General features: G+C 51.0%; 2 protein-coding genes across 2 annotated transcripts in view; one reads left to right on the plus strand and one right to left on the minus strand.

Moving 5' to 3' along the window:
* DRC1 (dynein regulatory complex subunit 1) overlaps positions 1–5,933 on the plus strand; it is a 38,550-nt gene extending 32,617 nt beyond the window's left edge. The window contains exons 13-17 of the mRNA XM_053384039.1: positions 2,065–2,151; positions 3,013–3,227; positions 4,660–4,803; positions 5,077–5,179; positions 5,617–5,933. Of these exons, the coding sequence (XP_053240014.1) occupies positions 2,065–2,151; positions 3,013–3,227; positions 4,660–4,803; positions 5,077–5,179; positions 5,617–5,676 (609 nt within the window). The 3' untranslated portion in view covers positions 5,677–5,933. The remainder of the gene's footprint in view (positions 1–2,064; positions 2,152–3,012; positions 3,228–4,659; positions 4,804–5,076; positions 5,180–5,616) is intronic.
* A 2,104-nt stretch (positions 5,934–8,037) lies between these two features.
* Positions 8,038–18,670, minus strand: part of OTOF (otoferlin) — a 199,326-nt gene continuing 188,693 nt past the window's right edge. Inside the window, exons 43-46 of the mRNA XM_053383844.1 lie at positions 16,956–17,197; positions 14,963–15,141; positions 12,593–12,693; positions 8,038–10,428 (exon numbers count right to left, since the gene is read on the minus strand). Of these exons, the coding sequence (XP_053239819.1) occupies positions 10,248–10,428; positions 12,593–12,693; positions 14,963–15,141; positions 16,956–17,197 (703 nt within the window). The 3' untranslated portion in view covers positions 8,038–10,247. The remainder of the gene's footprint in view (positions 10,429–12,592; positions 12,694–14,962; positions 15,142–16,955; positions 17,198–18,670) is intronic.

The following is an 18,670-nucleotide window of genomic DNA, read 5'->3' on the forward strand; positions in this document are numbered from 1 at the left end:
TTTGTTTGACAACCTCTTCATACCGCCTGACTGCAAAAGAGAATTCCAAAGCTGTTTACAAAAAAAGATAAAACAATAAAATTAGCAATGGGAAGAACTGACAACAATAATGTAAGTTTCCCCCTTCTCTTTTAATCTTTTTTCTATCTCAATATCTCTACTTCTTTCTCCCCTCACCCCTCCTCTTCTTTTCATCTGGGTTGGTGTTTTTATCGAGATCAGTGTTTCCCAAACTTGGGTCTCAAGCTGTCTTTGGACTACTGTTCCCATCATCCCTGACCGCGGGTCCTGCTAGCTAGGGATGCTGGGATTTGTAGTCCGAAAACAACTGGTCTAGATTAGGGGTCGGCAAACATTTCCAGCAGGGGGTCAGTCCACTGTTCCTCAGACCTTGTGGGGGGCCAGACTATATTTTGGGGGGAAAATAAATGAATTCCCACAAATAACCCAGAGATGCATTTTAAATAAAAGGACACAGCATTCTATACGAGAGCACCAGGCAGGCCCCACAAATAACCCAGAGATGCATTTTTAATAAAAGGAAACATTCTACTCAGGTAAGCTATCCCCCCAACAACAACTCTCCCCTCCCCTCTTCACAGCACTGGACAAGCCCCGGTGGCTGCTTACCTTAAATTGAGCTTGCTTACAATGGCGGCCGCTTGAGCGCTCATGCTGCTGCTGGCACCAACAAAACGCAGTCCCCTTCCTCCTAGGCAGGGCGGGGAGAAGCAGGAAGGTGGGAGGTGCCGCTGAATGCGCGCACTGGTGCTGCCCGAACGATCAGATCCACACCGATCCACGGGGCAATTCCCGGACCGTCCACGGGTTGGATCCAGAAGCCAACTGGGCCTGATTCGGCCCCCGGACCTTAGTTTGCCTACCCATGGTCTAGATCAGCCTTTCTCAACCTGTGGGACCCCAGATGTTGTTGGACTACAACTCCCATCACCCCTAACTAGCAAGGCCAGAGCTCAGGGATGATGGGAGTTGTAGTCCAACAACATCTGGGGACTCACAGGATGAGAAAGGCTGGCCTAGATTGACATTTTAGCTTGGATAAAAAAAATTGATAACAATCTTTGCATTTCTCTTTTTGGAAAAAAAATAATTAAAAAACAATGAGATTTTTCCAAAAGTTCAAATAAACACAGGCAGCCACTTTTCCCACGGTGGAAGGGCCTGCCTGAGCTCTTAGAATCATAGAATCATAGAGTTGGAAGAGACCACAAGGGCCATCGAGTCCAACCCCCTGCCAAGCAGGAAACACCATCAGAGCACTCCTGACATATGGTTGTCAAGCCTCTGCTTAAAGACCTCCAAAGAAGGAGACTCCACCACACTCCTGGGCAGCAAATTCCACCGTCGAACAGCTCTTACTGTCAGGAAGTTCTTCCTAATGTTTAGGTGGAATCTTCTTTCCTGCAGTTTGGATCCATTGCTCCGTGTCTGCTTCTCTGGAGCAGCAGAAAACAACCTTTCTCCCTCCTCTATGTGACATCCTTTTATATATTTGAACACGGCTATCATATCACCCCTTAACCTCCTCTTCTCCAGGCTAAACATGCCCAGCTCCCTTAGCCGTTCCTCATAAGGCATCGTTTCCAGGCCTTTGACCATTTTGGTTGCCCTCCTCTGGACATGTTCCAGTTTGTCAGTGTCCTTCTTGAACTGTGGTGCCCAGAACTGGACACAGTACTCCAGGTGAGGTCTGACCAGAGCAGAATACAGTGGCACTATTACTTCCCTTGATCTAGATGCTATGCTCCTATTGATGCAGCCCAGAATTGCATTGGCTTTTTTAGCTGCCGCGTCACACTGTTGGCTCATGTCAAGTTTGTGGTCAACCAAGACTCCTAGATCCTTTTCACATGTAGTGCTCTCAAGCCAGGTGTCACCCATCTTGTATTTGTGCCTCTCATTTTTTTTGCCCGAGTGCAATACTTTACATTTCTCCCTGTTAAAATTCATCTTCCACAAGCTCACCTGGGAGGAGCATCACACGCTAATACTGGCATTGGTAGCTAACCGGGTTCCTGCTGAGCTTTCCCTTCCTCTCCGCAGGCTCTGTCCATCGTCAGCGAAGACGACGTGTATCACCTGGTGCAGTTCTTCAGGGGCTTCAAGGCTCAGCAGGTGGCTGCTAATCCGGTAAGGCCAGGGTGGGGCTGGAACGTGGCGATGGGGCTAGCTCAGACATAATAAAACATAATAAATCCTTAATTGTTATCCACCTCCTTTTACTTCCTTTGTCACTCGAAAGCTAGCACAGAGTCAAAATTATTATTGTATTTTTGAACATAACTTCTATAACCATCCCATTTTCCCGCAAATTTTTGCTTTGAGTTACCTCTGAGTTTAGGGACGCGGGTGGCCTGTGGGTAAAACCTCAGTGCCTAGGACTTGCCGATCGCATGGTCGGCGGTTCGAATCCCCGCGGCGGGGTGAGCTCCCGTCTTTCGATCCCAGCTCCTGCCCACCTAGCAGTTCGAAAGCACGTCAAAGTGCAAGTAGATAAATAGGTACCGCTATGGCGGGAAGGTAAACGGCGTTTCCGTGTGCTGCGCTGGTGCTGGCTCGCCAGAGCAGCTTCGTCACGCTGGCCACGTGACCCGGAAGTGTCTCCGGACAGCGCTGGCCCCCGGCCTCTTAAGTGAGATGGGCGCACAACGCTAGAGTCGGACACGACTGGCCCGTACGGGCAGGGGTACCTTTACCTTTACCTTTACCTCTGAGTTTGCTAGTCAATTGAGCCATCTCCACCAATTCCTGTAATTTGATTTGCCAGTCTGTTATTTTGGGAGCCTCCTGATCTTTCCATCCCTTGGCCACAAGTATTTGAGCTGCTGCAGTTGCATACAAGAATACCTCTCTTAAATTTCTCTCTTCCACTTCTTCACTAAGTGGCATTTTGCGCTGCTTTCCCCCCATAAGTCTCAGCTCCACTGGGCTGCGTCAGAATCCCGGGGGACCTGGATAAACTGCCTCCTTCTGTGTCTCCTTGCCTCTTAGGAGTTGGAAGAGTTCCTCGCGGAGCTAGGCCCCAAAGAAGAGCCTTCAGAGGTCGAGGCTGCGGAGGAAGAGGGTGAGAGGGAGGGCTCTTTGGCCCCGCCAGACGAGGACAAAGCCCCACCAAGCACATCTTCGATTCTCTCTGCTTTGTACATGCACCCCAACGACATCCTTAAAGCCCTTAAGGCTTTCGTCCAGGAATTCCAGGAGCCAAGGTGGGTCTGTGCGGAAGAGGAGGAAGAGGATAGGGCTGGTTTGGGGTGCTGTGGGGAGGAAGGATGTGTGGGGCTGCTCTAAATAATAATAATAATAATAATAATAATAATAATAATAATAATAATAATTTATTTATACCCAGCCCATCTGGCTGGGTTTCCCCAGCCACTCTGGGCGGCTTCCAACAGAATATTAAAATCCAGTAACCTATTAAACATTAAAAGCTTCCCTAAACAGGGCTGCCTTCAGATGTCTTCTAAAAGTCTGGTAGTTCTTTTTCTCTTTGACATCTGGTGGGAGGGCGTTCCACAGGGCAGGCACCACTACCAAGAAGGCCCTCTGTCTGGTTCCCTGTAACGTGGCTTCTCGCAGTGAGGGAACCGCCAGAAGGCCCTCGGCACTGGACCTCAGGGTCCGGGCAAAACAAAGGAGGTGGAGATGGTGCCTCAGGTATACTGGACCAAGGCCGTTTAGGGCTTTAAAGGTCAGCACCAACACTTTGAATTGTGCTCAGAAACGTACTGGGAGCCAATGAAGGTCTTTCTGACTGGTGTTATGTGGTCTCGGCGGCTGCTCCCAGTCCCCAGTCTAGCTGCCACATTCTGGATTAGTTGTAGTTTCTGAGTCACCTTCAAAGGTAGTCCCACATAGACTGCATTGCAGTAGTCCAAGCGGGAGATAACTAGAACATGCACCACTCTGGCAAGACAGTCTGCGGCCAGGTAGGGTCTCATCCTGCGTACCAGATGGAGCTGGGAGACAGCTGCCCTGGACACAGAATTGACCTGTGCCTCCATGGACAGCTGTGAGTCCAGAATGACTCCCAGGCTGCACACCTGGTCCTTCAGGGGACTCACCCCGTTGCGGGGATTCGAACCGCCGACCTTCTGATCGGCAAGTCCTAGGCTCTGTGGTTTAACCCACAGCGCCACCCGTGTCCCTAGTAACTTGTAGAGTCTGCCGTAAATAATAAACACCTCTAAGTAACCAAGTTACTAGTAGCAGCGTCTTGTTCCTGCTTCGTCCATCCTAGCTGCAACCGATTGCTTTCTGGAACTCTGCGTATGCTCTGCTAAGGTCTGGCTAAGGTCCTGCAACAGGTCAAAGTTGCGAAACACCAATAGCCTGTTCATGGGACTCAGCCTTTTTCCTCCTGTGGGTGGTTGCTTTAGATGGAGGGGGTGGCACAAATTATTATTATTATTAGAATTAGAATCTATATACCGCCTGGCTCACAGAACAGAATGAAAATATATAACCACAAAATATATAATAAAAATAACAGCCCAGTAACACACACCCCCAAATCCACATTTTAAAAGTAGGGGTGGTATTTGAGTGGGCCGCAAGTGTTGTGGGTGGCCGGAAGGAGCATGTCTGGTTCCGAATCCTGCTTCCCAGCCATTGACTCTCCCTCCTTCCCACCTCCAGGGAGAAATACCCGCTGGTGAAGAAAGCGCGCGAAGAACGGGACGACTCTAAGGACTCGGAGTATTGGGACGCTCTCGCCCACGCCATCCCGGATGGGAATCTGAAGCTGTGGGATGCCCTGGTCTCTGGCTTGCACAAATACCAGTAAGGCAGGGCTGGGGGTGGGTAGGTCCTATTAAGTCCCTGCACGTCTCCCCAGGGAAGGGGGTCGTTGAGGTGGGGGCCATTGAAGAGAAGGAGAAGGTGGAGCACCTTTGAGCCAGGTGCCCTGCCCTGCCGAGGCCCTTTCCCTGCTGCCAGGAGTGCTCCTCGCCCGTCTAGCCTGCGCCTCGGGTGACCCCTGGTGGTGAAAACGTGCCTCTTCCTTGCCTGGCTTTCGTGGTAACAGTTTCCCCTCTCCCTCCCCCACCTGCGCAGCCATATCCTGGACCAGAGGGCAAAGCTGATCGCTGAGACGGACGGGCTGCGCCAGCAGAACGCAGAGCTCAGGATGCTGCTACGGCAGTATCTCCAGTCCCCGGTGAGCAACGGGCTGCGGGACCGAGGGGAGGAGGGCATTGTTGGGGCAAAGGGTCCGCTCTGGCAGGAGAGGTGCTGCTGCTGCTGCTGCTGTGGGTGGAACTCAGTTCCACAAGGTTCCTTCTCCGCCTGGGGTGTGTATCTGAAGATGTGTGCATGCACACGAAAGCTCATACCAAGAACAAACTTAGTTGGTCTCTAAGGTGCTACTGGAAGAATTTTTTTTATTTTGTTTTGACTACGGCAGACCTACCTGTAAATCGAATAAAAAATATATTTTAAAAAAGAGAGAGAATCATAGAATTGTCGAGATGGAAAGGACCCCAAGGGTTATCTATTCCACCACCCTGCAATGCAGGAATTTTAACTTTTAAGCATCACCCACCCTGGCTGGACAGGAGCGAGTGCTATTGATGGTCTTTGCTTCCCTTTCTGCAGGTGAATGCCGAGCTGCTGATCCCTCCGACCCACTTGCTGCACCTGCAGATGAACACCTGACGTCCTGGCGCTTTTGTGCCCCAGCATCTTCTTCAGAGGCATCCCAGCAAGCCTTGCTTAACTCCTCAAAAGAGCGTCAGCTGGGGAAAGCAGGCTTGGCCTGTTGTTCCCTCAGCTGCCCTTGAGCTCTGGTTTGAGTTACACCTTTGTGAGTAGTCCCTGGCGAAGTACAAGCCACACGGCTGTTCCCCAGCAACCGGGGCATCCCAGAGAACGCTTGCAAACTTTTTTGACATGTGTTGAGTGTCCTGAAAAATCCCCACCAGCAAAACTCACCACTGACCCTCCCAAAAAGTTAATTCTTGGGTTTGTTACCCCTTGGGAGAAGATGTTACTCTGAACGCAGAGGTTTCTAAGTGTTATTAGGGAGAGGAGGCAAATAAATGGTTAATTGTTGTGGCTGTTCTGTTTCTCTCGTCTTATATTTGCTGCTGTTGCTTGAGGAGAAGAATGAATAGGGAGTGGGGTGGAATCCGTGTCTGTTCCGTGTGCTTAAAGGTGGACCTCCAGTTCCTGTTGAGGCAAGAGGAGGTTGGAACCAAGAACCAAAATAATTTGATGAATGGGGCTTGTAGGACCCTGGAAGCAGCACAGATAAAAGAAGTGGGGTCAGAGGTCAGAGAGGGACCTGTGAGGCCAAGTAACTGGAGGTTCCTTGTTCTGCCTGGAGAGTTGCTTGAGGGAAGTGCCACCCAAACCAGGCGCCCTCAAGGGTATAAATTGGACCAGATTATGAAGATGGTGGCAAACTGCAAGAGAGGCCCAGGAATGAAGACAGGGGGGTGTGGGCAGGGCGGGTGTGGGTGCACAGAGGCCAAATGGTAGGTGAATATTGAGGCACTAAAAATCCCCGTGGTGTAGTGGTTAAGAGCGGTAGTCTCGTAATCTGGTGAACCGGGTTCGCGTCTCCGCTCCTCCACCTGCAGCTGCTGGGTGACCTTGGGCCAGTCACACTTCTTTGAAGTCTCTCAGCCCCACTCACCTCACAGAGTGTTTGTTGTGGGGGAGGAAGGGAAAGGAGATTGTTAGCCGCTTTGAGACTCCTGAAGGGGAGTGAAAGGCGGGATATCAAATCCAAACTCTTCTTCTTCTTCTTCTTCTTCTTCCTGGGTGCATGAGCAGATCTGCAAGAGTCTTAACCTGACAATTAAGTTTTCTGTTCCTAGGTTGCTTACTGTGGCCAAATCTCCAACTGCTGACAGGTTGGTTACGGGCAGGCTGAGGTCTCAGGACCCAGGGAACTAAGCATCATGAAGGGAAAGGGGAACCCTGATCTAGACCTCCTGTTTCTCCTGTAGCTCCATTCCGTAGTACTTTTGGGGTTCTCTGAAACACCAGGCACTCCCTGGCTAGGTTTATATAAGCCACTAGTTTGTAGGTATTTTCTGTCAGAGGCTCCGTTCGACCGAGCTGTCTTTAATGCAGACTGAGGCTGTTTACCAGCAGCTCTCATCAATCTTCTTGACATGCACAGAAGATAAGCTGCATTCCGGTCTGGCGCCCATAACCAAAAATGTGGGAGGTTCCGTTTGACCGAGCTGAAATAGCTCTCCTCCTCTGCGTTCTTCGGAATCCATCGGGCTCCCCTCCTCCGATGGTGATTAAGGACCTAAGCCTTTGATGAGGCTTCAGGCACGTTCCCCCATTACGCAGAGTATCCAAGCAGCAGAAGGAGAGAAAAATATGTGCTGCATCGCTACATTTATTTCTAACTACCCAGGACAGAAAAGAATATGCATCTGCTCTCTGTGAGAGTCAGTGAACAACTGGACAAAGAAACAGGAAACCAGTAACATCAACATCCGTCTCCCATGAGAATTCCAACAGTCTGGAATGTAAACAGAGTCTTGTGATTCAAAAAACTGCACAGTGGCATAACAGAAACCCAACATTTTCCTTCCTTCCTTCGTCACTCCACAAAAAGCAACCCAGACTCTGTTCCTTTCTGGTGATCTGTTTTTATTAAAGAACTTACAGATTTATCTCCTGATCCGTACAGCAAATCCCAAAGACCCCGTATTAACAGTGCACAGAGAACACCCACCCGCAAAAGAACCCTCCCCGCAACAGTAGAGAAACAGGATCAATCCTTTACACACACCTCAGGAAATCAGGACGAGAAAGACAGCATGAAACACACAAGCCACCAGGTGTGCCAGAGCTGCAGGAGGGAGAGAGGGGCAGAAGGGCAGCATTTCCCTGTGCTGGTTTCTCTAAGGCTGCCTTCACTGACCCAGCGCCCTCTGGATGCTCTGAACTACAACTCCCATCAGCCCTGCCCAGCACTAGGCTGGCAAAGGCCACTCTAGAGACAAGTTGTGCTAGAGCTGGTCCACCTGCCACCTCCATCTGACCCCCTTCCCAACACATTGGTCCCCCGTGTTTCTCTCTCTCACTCCACGCCACTGCACGAGCCCCATGGCTGCCACGGTTCCCTTGTGACAGCCTGGTGTGCTAGCCTTGCCCACACGTTAGCCATTATCTGTACCTAGTAGGTGCTAAGGGTTGATGGCTTGCCCAAAAATTGCCCATGGCTGCCCGGCGGCTGCTTTTTGGTGATGCGGGATTTGGAGTCAGTGATGTGCTTTGAGGATCTTCAGACCACCCTCCCAGCTTGCCTCTCGAGTGCGGAGAGAGAGAGGAGCAGGAAGGGCAGCCTAAGAGTCACGTGGAAGAGGGACCGGTAGGATCCCACAAGAGAGGCGATGCCTCGATACAGCGGTGCGTTGCGTCAAGCCAGTGGGCCCAACACTTTGTGTGACTGCTGTGCTTTTTAAGTCTGCGCTCCCTGCAGACTTTGCAGAAGATGGAATAAAGACCGGGCCAGGATAGGGGTCCTTCAAAAAGCCCTTCAAAAACCTATGGGTCTCATGGGGGTACCCAAACATGCTGGGCGATGGTGATGCTGTACTGGCCACGTGTCACCCGGTCCACCCACCCCTTTCGTCTTTCTAGCTTTGCCTGTCTCAATCAGTGGATTCGCTTTAAGAAGCAAGCTGCATCCTTAAATCTCATCGCCCTACTTGAAGGGTTTCAACAACAATCCCTTGTTTCAAAGGGACGTGCCTTCTCCGTATACCGTCTCAACCCTGAAGAATGTGCTGCATATCCCTTATGTCAGAATAAAAACCGCTTACTGGAACCCTCCACCGACCAAGGCAAGAGGAGGCATGAATATTTCAGTTACTAGGGATTGGGGTGTCTTGATCTGAGAAGCAGGTTGTCCCTTACCTTCCCGTTGAGTCACCAGCCACGAAAGGCTGCTTTGGACTCGGTCATCAGAAACGTTTGTCGAGCCTGTTTCCTTCTCCCTGCCCCAACCAGGGTTCAAGTGGCTAGGGATCTTGGCTGAAGATCATAGCCAGCCCATCAAAGGGCTGAGGGACTAGAAAATCTGGAGACTGGAGTCTCTTTCCCATCTCCACGTTATTGCTGTGCTCACACACGTGTCTGTGTGTGTCCAAGCACCATCCCTGTAAAGCTTACGGGATATTCTTGAAGAGCCCAGGACTGAGCGAGAGCTGTCTGCGCTTATCATCCAATGAATAATGGTCCTATTTATCTAGCACTTTTCGAGCTTATCTTGGTGAAATCTGCATGAGAGCCCGGTACGAGGGGTCAGTATTGTTATCCTCAAACTGCAGAGGGGGCCGGCAAAGCGGACTGCCTAAATTGGGAACTCACTTCTTGGGGATTGGCGGATTTGCAGCACAGTCTTTTATATGTTGCAATCCTCAGCCCACTGATTGGTGAGCAAACCCCAGAGAGCTCAATGGGACTTGCTTCTGAGCAGACACACATGTACCATTGCACTGTCGGCTGCTACGCTTGCTCCCACCTGGGGGAGATACCCCTCTTCTCTCAGCACCTGCAGCTGATGGACTAATCTCCTGATTTGTGCTCACCCTCGGAAAATGTGGGTAGGCATTGCTCCAGCACAGCGAATGCCTCAATTCTCCCAACCGGGCTGGGAACCAGCAGGAAGCTGTGCCCATCTGTGGTGGGCCAGGGGGTAGCCTCAATAAAGAAAAGGACAGCATCGGGCGCCAACCAGGGGCGCCAGAATCTCAGTGGATCACGTCACACCTAGCGCAAGGAGAAGGCTCTGGCATTCCCAGAGCCTCGTGCGGAGTTTTGCTGCGGAGGTAAAAACAACAGAAAAGGAGGGAGAGACAGGCGAACATGTCAAATCCACACAGAGCAGAGACTGGGTGGTTCCACCACCTCATGGGTTCATTTGTGGAGGATGCTCCAGTTGAGGCAAGGCGGGTGCGAGAGAGGAATCCTTAGACTGCGAGGCTCTCCAGCTCCAAAGCCTTAGGCTGGAGAGGCCGAGAAGAATTGCTGAGGATATAGCGCTCATGTCTGGGGGGGTTTAAAGAAGACTCCTTTCTCCCCCTTCCCCAACACCACGGAGCAAATTCCGAGCTCCTGCTGCCCCCATCCCACCCACATATTTCCCAAGAGGAAACACAAGGAAGTCACAAAAAAGAAACACAAACAAGAGCCGGCGATGACCAAGAACGGCAGGCTCAGAAAGTGGGGGGCCCAGGGTGTAGGCGGCTTCCTCCTCATGCTCCGAGGAGCTTTTTGACCATGTAGCCGGGCATGGAGTAGAGGAAAAGGGCCACCATGATGATCAGCAGCAGGGCCAAGACGATCTTGATGATGAGCCACTTGTAGCGGGTGCAGATGAGGTACCGTATGGACTTGAGCGGGTTCAGGAACCAGATGAAGGATGTATCCGGACGACTGTGAGGAGAGAGAGGGTGGGGGGCAGAAAATGTCCAGGGCTGGAGTCAGACGCACGTCAGCACAAAACACGCAGGGCTTCATTGACAGTGAAGCTCATTCTTTGTTCAAGGAAACAGCAGGCAACTCAGCAACGCTCCCCTAAGGAGCAGCTTCCAGGACTGAAGGTCTTTGCCTTCCACCCTCTCTAAGTCTCCACCTCTGCCAGATGTTTCCCCAGCAGTCCCAAACTGCATCTGCGCACCTCTGGCCTCGTTATTCTGCTCATTCAGGGAGGAGGGGAGTTTGTCGCAGCCAGAGAGAGAGAGACTCCCTAGATTCTCCAGCAGCCTCTTGGACCCCACCCCCCTCCTCTGCTTCAGCCTCAGAGTCTGAACTGCTCCTGTCGCCGACTCTCCCTGCTCACTAAACCCTGTTGCCACATCAGCATCCAGCCCCTCCTCCCAATCTCCCCCCTCTGAGGTGTTCTCGGTGTCCCACCACCAACCCCCTGGCTCTGAGCCTTCCTCTGGGGATTCCCTTGGGGGATTTCCCAGCTGGCACCTGCCACCGCTCCTCTTTGCCCAGCCAGTCCCTGACACACGCTTAGCAAGGGCGACAGTTTCCTCGGGGCAGTGGGGAGATGGCTTCCTCAGGTCACGCCTCAGACCCTGCCACCGCACAAGACTTGGCCACCTTCCCACTTGCATTGCTGGCCCAATGACACCAGCAACTTAAGCAGGGGCTGGACGGCAGCAACGTTTCAGGAAGCAAATGCAAGGACCCGCCAGGCCCTTGACAACTCTCCTCTCACTGGTGGGTCACCATACACCAACAATTGGGGCCCCAGCTGTTTGCATCTGCTTGGGAACACCAGCAAACCCTCCCTCCCTTGCAAGGCCTGGCAACCCAGGCGAGGTCGTCAGGGATTCTGGGATGCAGCTCTTGGGAAGGAGCGTGCGGGTCAAGTGGTTTGGGTGGGCAGAGATGGCTGCCCTCCGGCACACCAGCTGCTCTCTGGCTGATCATCTCTGCTCATTATTTCCTAGGATACTTGGCTGAAACCGCAGCTCAGCCACAGGGCCAATGTTCAAGCACAGTCATGTTGGACAGAGTAGGGCGTGTCGGAGTACGTCAGCCCCTCACACACCTGGGGTTAAGGAGCAAGGAGTCTAACCTGGGAAACCAGGTGTCTTCTCACCTGTCCCTCCGCCTCTCCCACCTTCTAAAGGTTTTTTGAGGGGGACTCTCCTACTTCTGGGACACGGGTGGGGCTGTGGGTTAAACCACAGAGCCTAGGACTTGCCAATCAGAAGGTCGGCGGTTCGAATCCCCGCGACGGGGTGAGCTCCTGTTGCTCGGTCCCTGCTCCTGCCAACCTAGCAGTTTGAAAGCACGTCAGAAGTGCAAGTAGATAAATAGATACCACTCTGGTGGGAAGGTAAATGGCATTTCCGTGCGCTGCTCTGGTTCGCCAGAAGCGGCTTAGTCATGCTGGCCGCATGACCCAGAAGCTGTACGCCGGCTCCCTCGGCCAGTAAAGTGAGATGAGCGCCGCAACCCCAGAGTCGGCCACGACTGGACCTAATTGTCAGGGGTCCCTTTACCTTTACCTCCTATGTCTCTTATCCGTCCCTCCCCACCCTGCCCATGTTTCCCGAAGCGGCCCCCGGGGTGGGCGTTGGGTGGAAAAAAGGAAGGTACCCTGAGGAAAGAGGGGCAGACCCTTTCAGGCCCCGAGCAGCTTCTTGACCATGTAGCCGGGCATGGAGTACAAGAAGAGTCCGACCATAAGAAGCAAGAGAACGAGGAGGAGGATTTTCAGCAGAAGCCAGCGGTACGTGTGCCAGATAAAGTAGCGGATGGACTTGAGAGGGTTCAGGAACCAAATGAAGCTGGTATCTGGGCGGCTGGGGCAGGAGGGCGAGGTGGGGCGAGGAGGAGAGAGACCGAGGACACAGGAGAGAGAGACAGGGAGAGATGAACGGAGTCAACGGAGGAGGGAAAGAACAGGAAAGGCACATCAACGGGGTAGTGTGTCCCACCCAAGACGGCTGGCAGCCACTGCTGTTCCCTGGGCGGCTGTGCAGCCCTCAGACTTCCCCTGTTATGCCTCCATCCATGTGGGTGTCCGCTTGGGGACCTCCGCTCCTACCACCCCTCTTCCTCCCCTCTCGCCACTCACTTGGGTTTCTCCAATGGGTCGGGCTCGTTACGAGCCAGCCCGGCCGGACTTTTCTCGGCTTCCTCGGCCGTCAGAAGGTGAAGCTCGGCCTCCACTTTTCCCTGTTGGGGGGGAAGGAGGTTACAGGTGAGTTTCGAACCCACGGACATCCAGTGAAGCTGAATGCTGGAAGACTCAGGACGGATAAAAGAAAGGACTTCATCACATAACACAATAGCTGAACCATCGAACTCCTTCCTGCAGGAGGCAGTGATGGCCACCATCTTGGATGGCTTTAGAAGATTAGACAGATTCATAGAGGAGAGGGCTATCAATGGCTACTAGCCAGGATGACTATGATCTATGATTAAAGTCCAAAACGGCCTCAGTCCTGTATACCTGAAGGAGCGTCTCCACCCCCATCGTTCTGCCCGGACACTGAGGTCCAGCGCCGTGGGCCTTCTGGCGGTTCCCTCATTGCGAGAAGTGAGGTTACAGGGAACCAGGCAGAGGGCCTTCTCGGTAGTGGCACCCGCCCTGTGGAACACCCTCCCATCAGATGTCAAGGAAATAAGCAGCTATCCTATTTTTAAAAGACATCTGAAGGCAGCCCTGTTTAGGGAAGTTTTTAATATTTAATGCTGTATTGTTTTTAACACTTGATTGGGAGCCGCCCAGAGTGGCTGGGGAAATTCAGCCAGATGGGTGGGGTATAAGTTATTATTATCACCATCATCATCATCATCTGCCTCCACAGTTGGAAGTATCAGTGCTTCTGAATCCCAGCTGCTGGAAACTGCAGGAGGGGAGAGTTGCTCTTGTGAAAGGGGTCCTCATTGTGGATTTCCCTTGGGGGGGCGTCTAGTTGGCCACTGTGAGAAGAGGAAGCTAGACTATGTGAGCCATTGGCCTGATCTTATAGCCTCTTCTTACATTTTGATCACTGCAGGATTTGCCATAGAGGCAGAAGGTGCCATGGAAGCCTGTGCTTTCAATGGGCATCAATCAAGGCAGGCAGGCAGATGTGAACAAGGTGCTTCAGCTCATGAAGGTCCTGTGTGAGTGCCTGGAGGCAGTTGGAGGATGGATGGTAGCTAACAGATTGAGGTTGAATCCTGACAAGACAGGAGTACTGTTTTGGGGGCACAGGAGGTCGGCAGGTATGGAGGACTCCCTGATCCTGAATGGGGTAACTGTGCCCCTGAAGGACCAGCTGCGCAGCCTGGGAGTCATTTTGGACTCACAGCTGTCCATGGAGGTCAATTCTGTGTTCAGGGCAGCTGTCTGCCAGCTCCATCTGGTACGCAGGCTGAGACCCTACCTGCCCACAGACTGTCTCACCAGAGTAGTGCATGCTCTGGTTATCTCCCTCTTAGACAACTGCCATGCGCTCTACAGGGGGCTACCTTTGAAGGTGACCCGGAAACTACAACTAATCCAGAATGTGGCAGCTAGACTGGGGACTGGGAGCGGCCGCTGAGACCATATAACACTGAGAGATCTGCATTGGCTCCCAGTATGTTTCCGAGCACAATTCAAAGTGTTGGTGCTGACCTTTAAAGCCCTAAACGGCCTTGGTCCAGTATATCTGAAGGAGCGTCTCCACCCCTATTGTTCCGTCCGGACACTGAGGTCCAGTGCTGAGGGCCTTCTGGTGGTTCCCTCACTGTGAGAAGCCAAGTTACAGGGAACCAGGCAGAGGGCCTTCTCGGTAGTGGCACCCGCCCTGTAGAACGCCCTCCCACCAGATGTCAAAGAGAACAACAACTACCAGACTTTTAGAAGACATCTGAAGGCAGCCCTCTTTAGTGAAGCTTTTAATGTTTAACAGACTACTGTATTTTAATACTTTGTTGGAAGCCGCCCAGAGTGGCTGGGGAAACCCAGCCAGACGGGCGGGGTATAAATTATTTTTATTATTAGTATTAGTATTATATGTACAGGAACCAAAGAGGATGGCATGATGTTGGGGAAAGTCCTGGCAGCCCTCGCTCCACCTCTGCACATCACACCCAGAGTCAGAAGAAACCAATGGTCAATGCAGAACCATAGACCACCAACCCATATCTGATGAAGCCCTCTCCATCACTGGAGATTTTAAAACAGTGGTTGGATGGCCATGCTAGCGATAACCTAGCAACGTTGGTTGGGTTGGGTTGGGTTGGACGAAAGGAGCCTTGAGGCCCCCTTCAAACTCTACAATACTATGATTCTAAGCCATCCATTTCCTCTGTCCACCCCATATCCAGGTTTCTCGCTGACTCTTGACCTGCTGCTCCACCCCCTTTTCTTGGGCTCCTTCAGGTCTGGGGGGGTGTGCCTTTCCCACCCGACCCGACCCGGCCTCCCCTCTAAGCCAAGATGGCAGCCCTCTCCCCGCAGCCCCATTACCGTCATCTCCATTTCGTCGTTCTCGTCTCGTGCCAAGAAGGGCCACCAGCCCTTCACCCTCTTCTGTTTGAAGATAGAGACCATGGGCACCTCAATCTCCCCCGTCCCAAGCTCCATGCTGCACTGCTTGGCGGTCTTAGCGCCACGTGGGAAGCGGTTCAGGTCAAGCTCAATGCCTCCTGGGAAAGGAAGAATTATTATTATTATTATTATTATTATTATTATTATTATTATTATTTTATACCATCAGGATTTGATCTAAATTGAAATATAAACATAAACTGTTATCTTCACTTTGAACCCCGTTCCCCATTCATCTATAAATCAACACTTTATATTGGTTCATCAGTAACATATGAGGGAAATTCATACTCAGGCTAAGCAGAAACACAAGGGCTTCTGGTTAATTATTCTATCCCCTTTACCCTTTGTTTTTGTTTAGGTTTAAACCAGTTCACAAGCCAAGAACTTTTACATTGACCACTAATAATGAACCATATTTTGCAGATATCACCGCAAATTTATTATGCTATTTTCTTTTCTTTGTCTTTTTATTAGAAAATTTTATTTACAAGCAAACAAACACATATACACAAAACAAAATTCATATTACCCTACTACACTAAATTAAAACACCCTTCTGACCTCCCTTCACCATTCTTCACCCTCCTATATATTATTAAATTTCACATTGCAATTTTTATCTATATTTCTTAACTCTTTTAATTTATTTATTTTTATTTTTTATTTTAAACCAGCTTTACAAACATTAATCCAAACATATCAACATGTTAGTTTTTGAGCAAGTACTTGGACATCTTCAAACCATTTCCATTGTATTTTTATTTTCTGGTTTGATCGGTACCTTATTACAGCAGTTAATCTTGCTGATTCTATAAACTAAATTAGTTTATTGATCTGGTCATCCTTTGTGGGCATATATTTCCCTTTCCAGTTTTGTGCAAGGAGTAGTCTCACTGCAACTGTCGCGTATAAGAGTAATATTTTCCTATCTTGTGGTATTTCTATACCTATTATACTCATTGTGCTATTTCCTTACGCACAAATGGCATGATTAAAGACAAGGTCTATTTTGTGTGTGTACCATTTCTTCTTCCCATGATCCGCGTTGATAAAACCCAATAGGTAAAAGGTAAAGGTACCCCTGCCCGTTCGGGCCAGTCTTGCCAGACTCTAGGGTTGTGCGCCCATCTCACTTAAGAGGCCGGGAGCCAGCGCTGTCTGCAGACACTTCCGGGTCACGTGGCCAGCGTGACAAGATGCATCTGGCGAACCAGCGCAGCACACGGAACGCCGTTTACCTTCCCGCTAGTAAGTGGTCCCTATTTATCTACGTGCACCCGGGGGTGCTTTCGAACTGCTAGGTTGGCAGGCGCTGGGACCGAACGACGGGAGCGCACCCCGCCGCAGGGATTCCAACCGCCGACCATGTGATCGGCAAGTCCTAGGCGCTGAGGCTTTAACCCACAGCGCCATCCGTGTCTGATAAAACCCAATAAAAAGCTATTAAAATAAATAAATAAAGCAATGCAGATAAAATTTAAGAAAATTGCTCCCTATCCCCCATGCTGTAAAGGTAAAAGGTAAAGGGACCCCTGACCATTAGGTCCAGTCGTGGCCGACTCTGGGGTTGCGGCGCTCATCTCGCTTTACTGGCCTGGTACAGCTTCTGGGTCATGCGGCCAGCATGACTAAGCCGCTTCTGGTGAACCAGAGCAGTACACGGAAACGCCGTTTACCTTCCCGCCAGAGCGGTACCTATTTATCTACTTGTACTTTGATGTGCTTTTGAACTGCTAGGTGGGCAGGAGCAGGGACCGAGCAACGGGAGCTCACCCTGTCGTGGGGATTCGAACCGCCGACCTTCTGATCAGCAAGTCCTAGGCTCTGTGGTTTAACCCACAGCGCCACCCACATCCCTATCCCCCATGCTGACCCTGGGGCAAATACCCTCCCGGCCTCCGTCACTGACCGAGGAAGTCATCGGCGGAAAAGTGGTCGGCATCCCACACTTGTAGCGTGAGTCGGGCCGGAATCTTGTACTCGGTCTCGTCCCAGGAGAACATGGACTCTTTCTTCGAGATAACAATCTTCTCCTCAGCCGCAAGGTAGTCGAAAGGAAAGATGTAGCGCCAGTTGAAGTTGCCCTCGCCGGTCAGCGAGTGGTAGTGGACGTCAGTGTCTTGCTTGTCTTCTTGCTGACCCTTCAGCCACCTGCACGGGGGAAAGAGAGGGGACGGGTGGCGGTCAGCCGGGAGGGGATTTCGAAGGACGGGGATTTCGAAGGACGGTTGTGCTCATGCGGGGCCAAGAAACATCGGTGCTGGAGGGGAGGCGGCAGACTGGAGGGGGGCTCGCTAGCAAAGGGGCGGCATAAGGGGGTGCAGAGTATTGCTACATTGGAGAGACTGTGCCGGTACAGCCATGGTCCGTTTGATGCCTTCATGTGTTTTGGATATTCTGTTGGGAGCTGCCCAGAGGGGCTGGTGCATTGCAAACCTTAGGTTAGCCTTCCATCTTGTTGGACTACAACTCCCATCATTCCTATCCAGCATGACCAGTGGTCAGGGATGATGGGAGCTGTAGTCCAACAACATCTGGGGACCCACAGGTTGAGAACTGCTGGGCTTCAGGGAACCAGGCAGTGGCATCCACCCTGTGGAACGCCCTGCCACCAGATGTCAAGGAAATAAACAACTCTCTGACTTTTAGAAGACATCTGAAGGCAGCCCTGTTTAGGGAAGTTTTTAATGTTTGGTGATTTATTGGGCTTTTAATATTCTGTTGGGGGCTGCCCAGAGTGGCTGGGGAAACCCGGTCAGATGGGTGGCATATAAATAATAAGATTATTATCCTTTCCTGGGACCCCCTACATGGAGGAGATGCTGTTTTAAGTACAGTAGGATCACGCCTTGTGCAGGGGGGGTATGCTCTGGGGATGGCGCATATACACAAAAATGCATATACCCAAGTCACCCCCTTGAGTCTGTCCCTGTACAAGTATCCTATCTTCTGAGCATGGCAGAGGGCTTTTAATTTCTCTGCCTTGCTTATCAGGCTCTGGGGTGCTCTCACAGGACAGTCTGTGAGTTCTTTTTTCCCCTATCTCGGCTCCCTGGAGTCTGAAACCGGTATCTGTTCAGCGGTATTTGAAGATCAGATGTGATTTCTGAAGCCCACATTCAGAATTCGGTTTGGAGACATTCCTCCAATACAAAAGAAAAAAGAACAATTCTCAGAAGTTGAAAACTGCATGTTTTGAGTTTTGGCTCCAAAGCGTTGGCTTTTGCACAACCGCCAAATGTGTGAAAGTTTTTTGGGGGTTTGTTTCATTCTAACTTGCTGTTTGCCACCTTCAGCATTTTAAAGGAAAAGGGCATGATAGAACCGTTTTGGGTCATAAATAAAAAAACCTGGGCCAGAATCCAGAAATTATTCTGTAACCTGAGGAGCAGACTTTCCCACAAATTCTGATTTTGTGTAGCTGGATATACACCGCTCCTCTGTACGTGTCTCACATGAAGGGCAAATGTCCCCAAATGTTTGCCTAACCCAGAGGTTCCCAAAATTGGCAGTCACTAATTAGCAGTGTAATTATCTAAGGGGCATCAGTGGGGCGTGGAGGTCTAACTGCCTATCAGACTTTAATGAAAAGCTGGTCTCAACTTCATCCATTTTGTTGAATTA

The sequence above is a fragment of the Podarcis raffonei genome, chromosome 3 (genome assembly GCF_027172205.1).
Source record: "Podarcis raffonei isolate rPodRaf1 chromosome 3, rPodRaf1.pri, whole genome shotgun sequence".
Classification (NCBI taxonomy): Eukaryota; Metazoa; Chordata; class Lepidosauria; order Squamata; family Lacertidae; genus Podarcis; species Podarcis raffonei.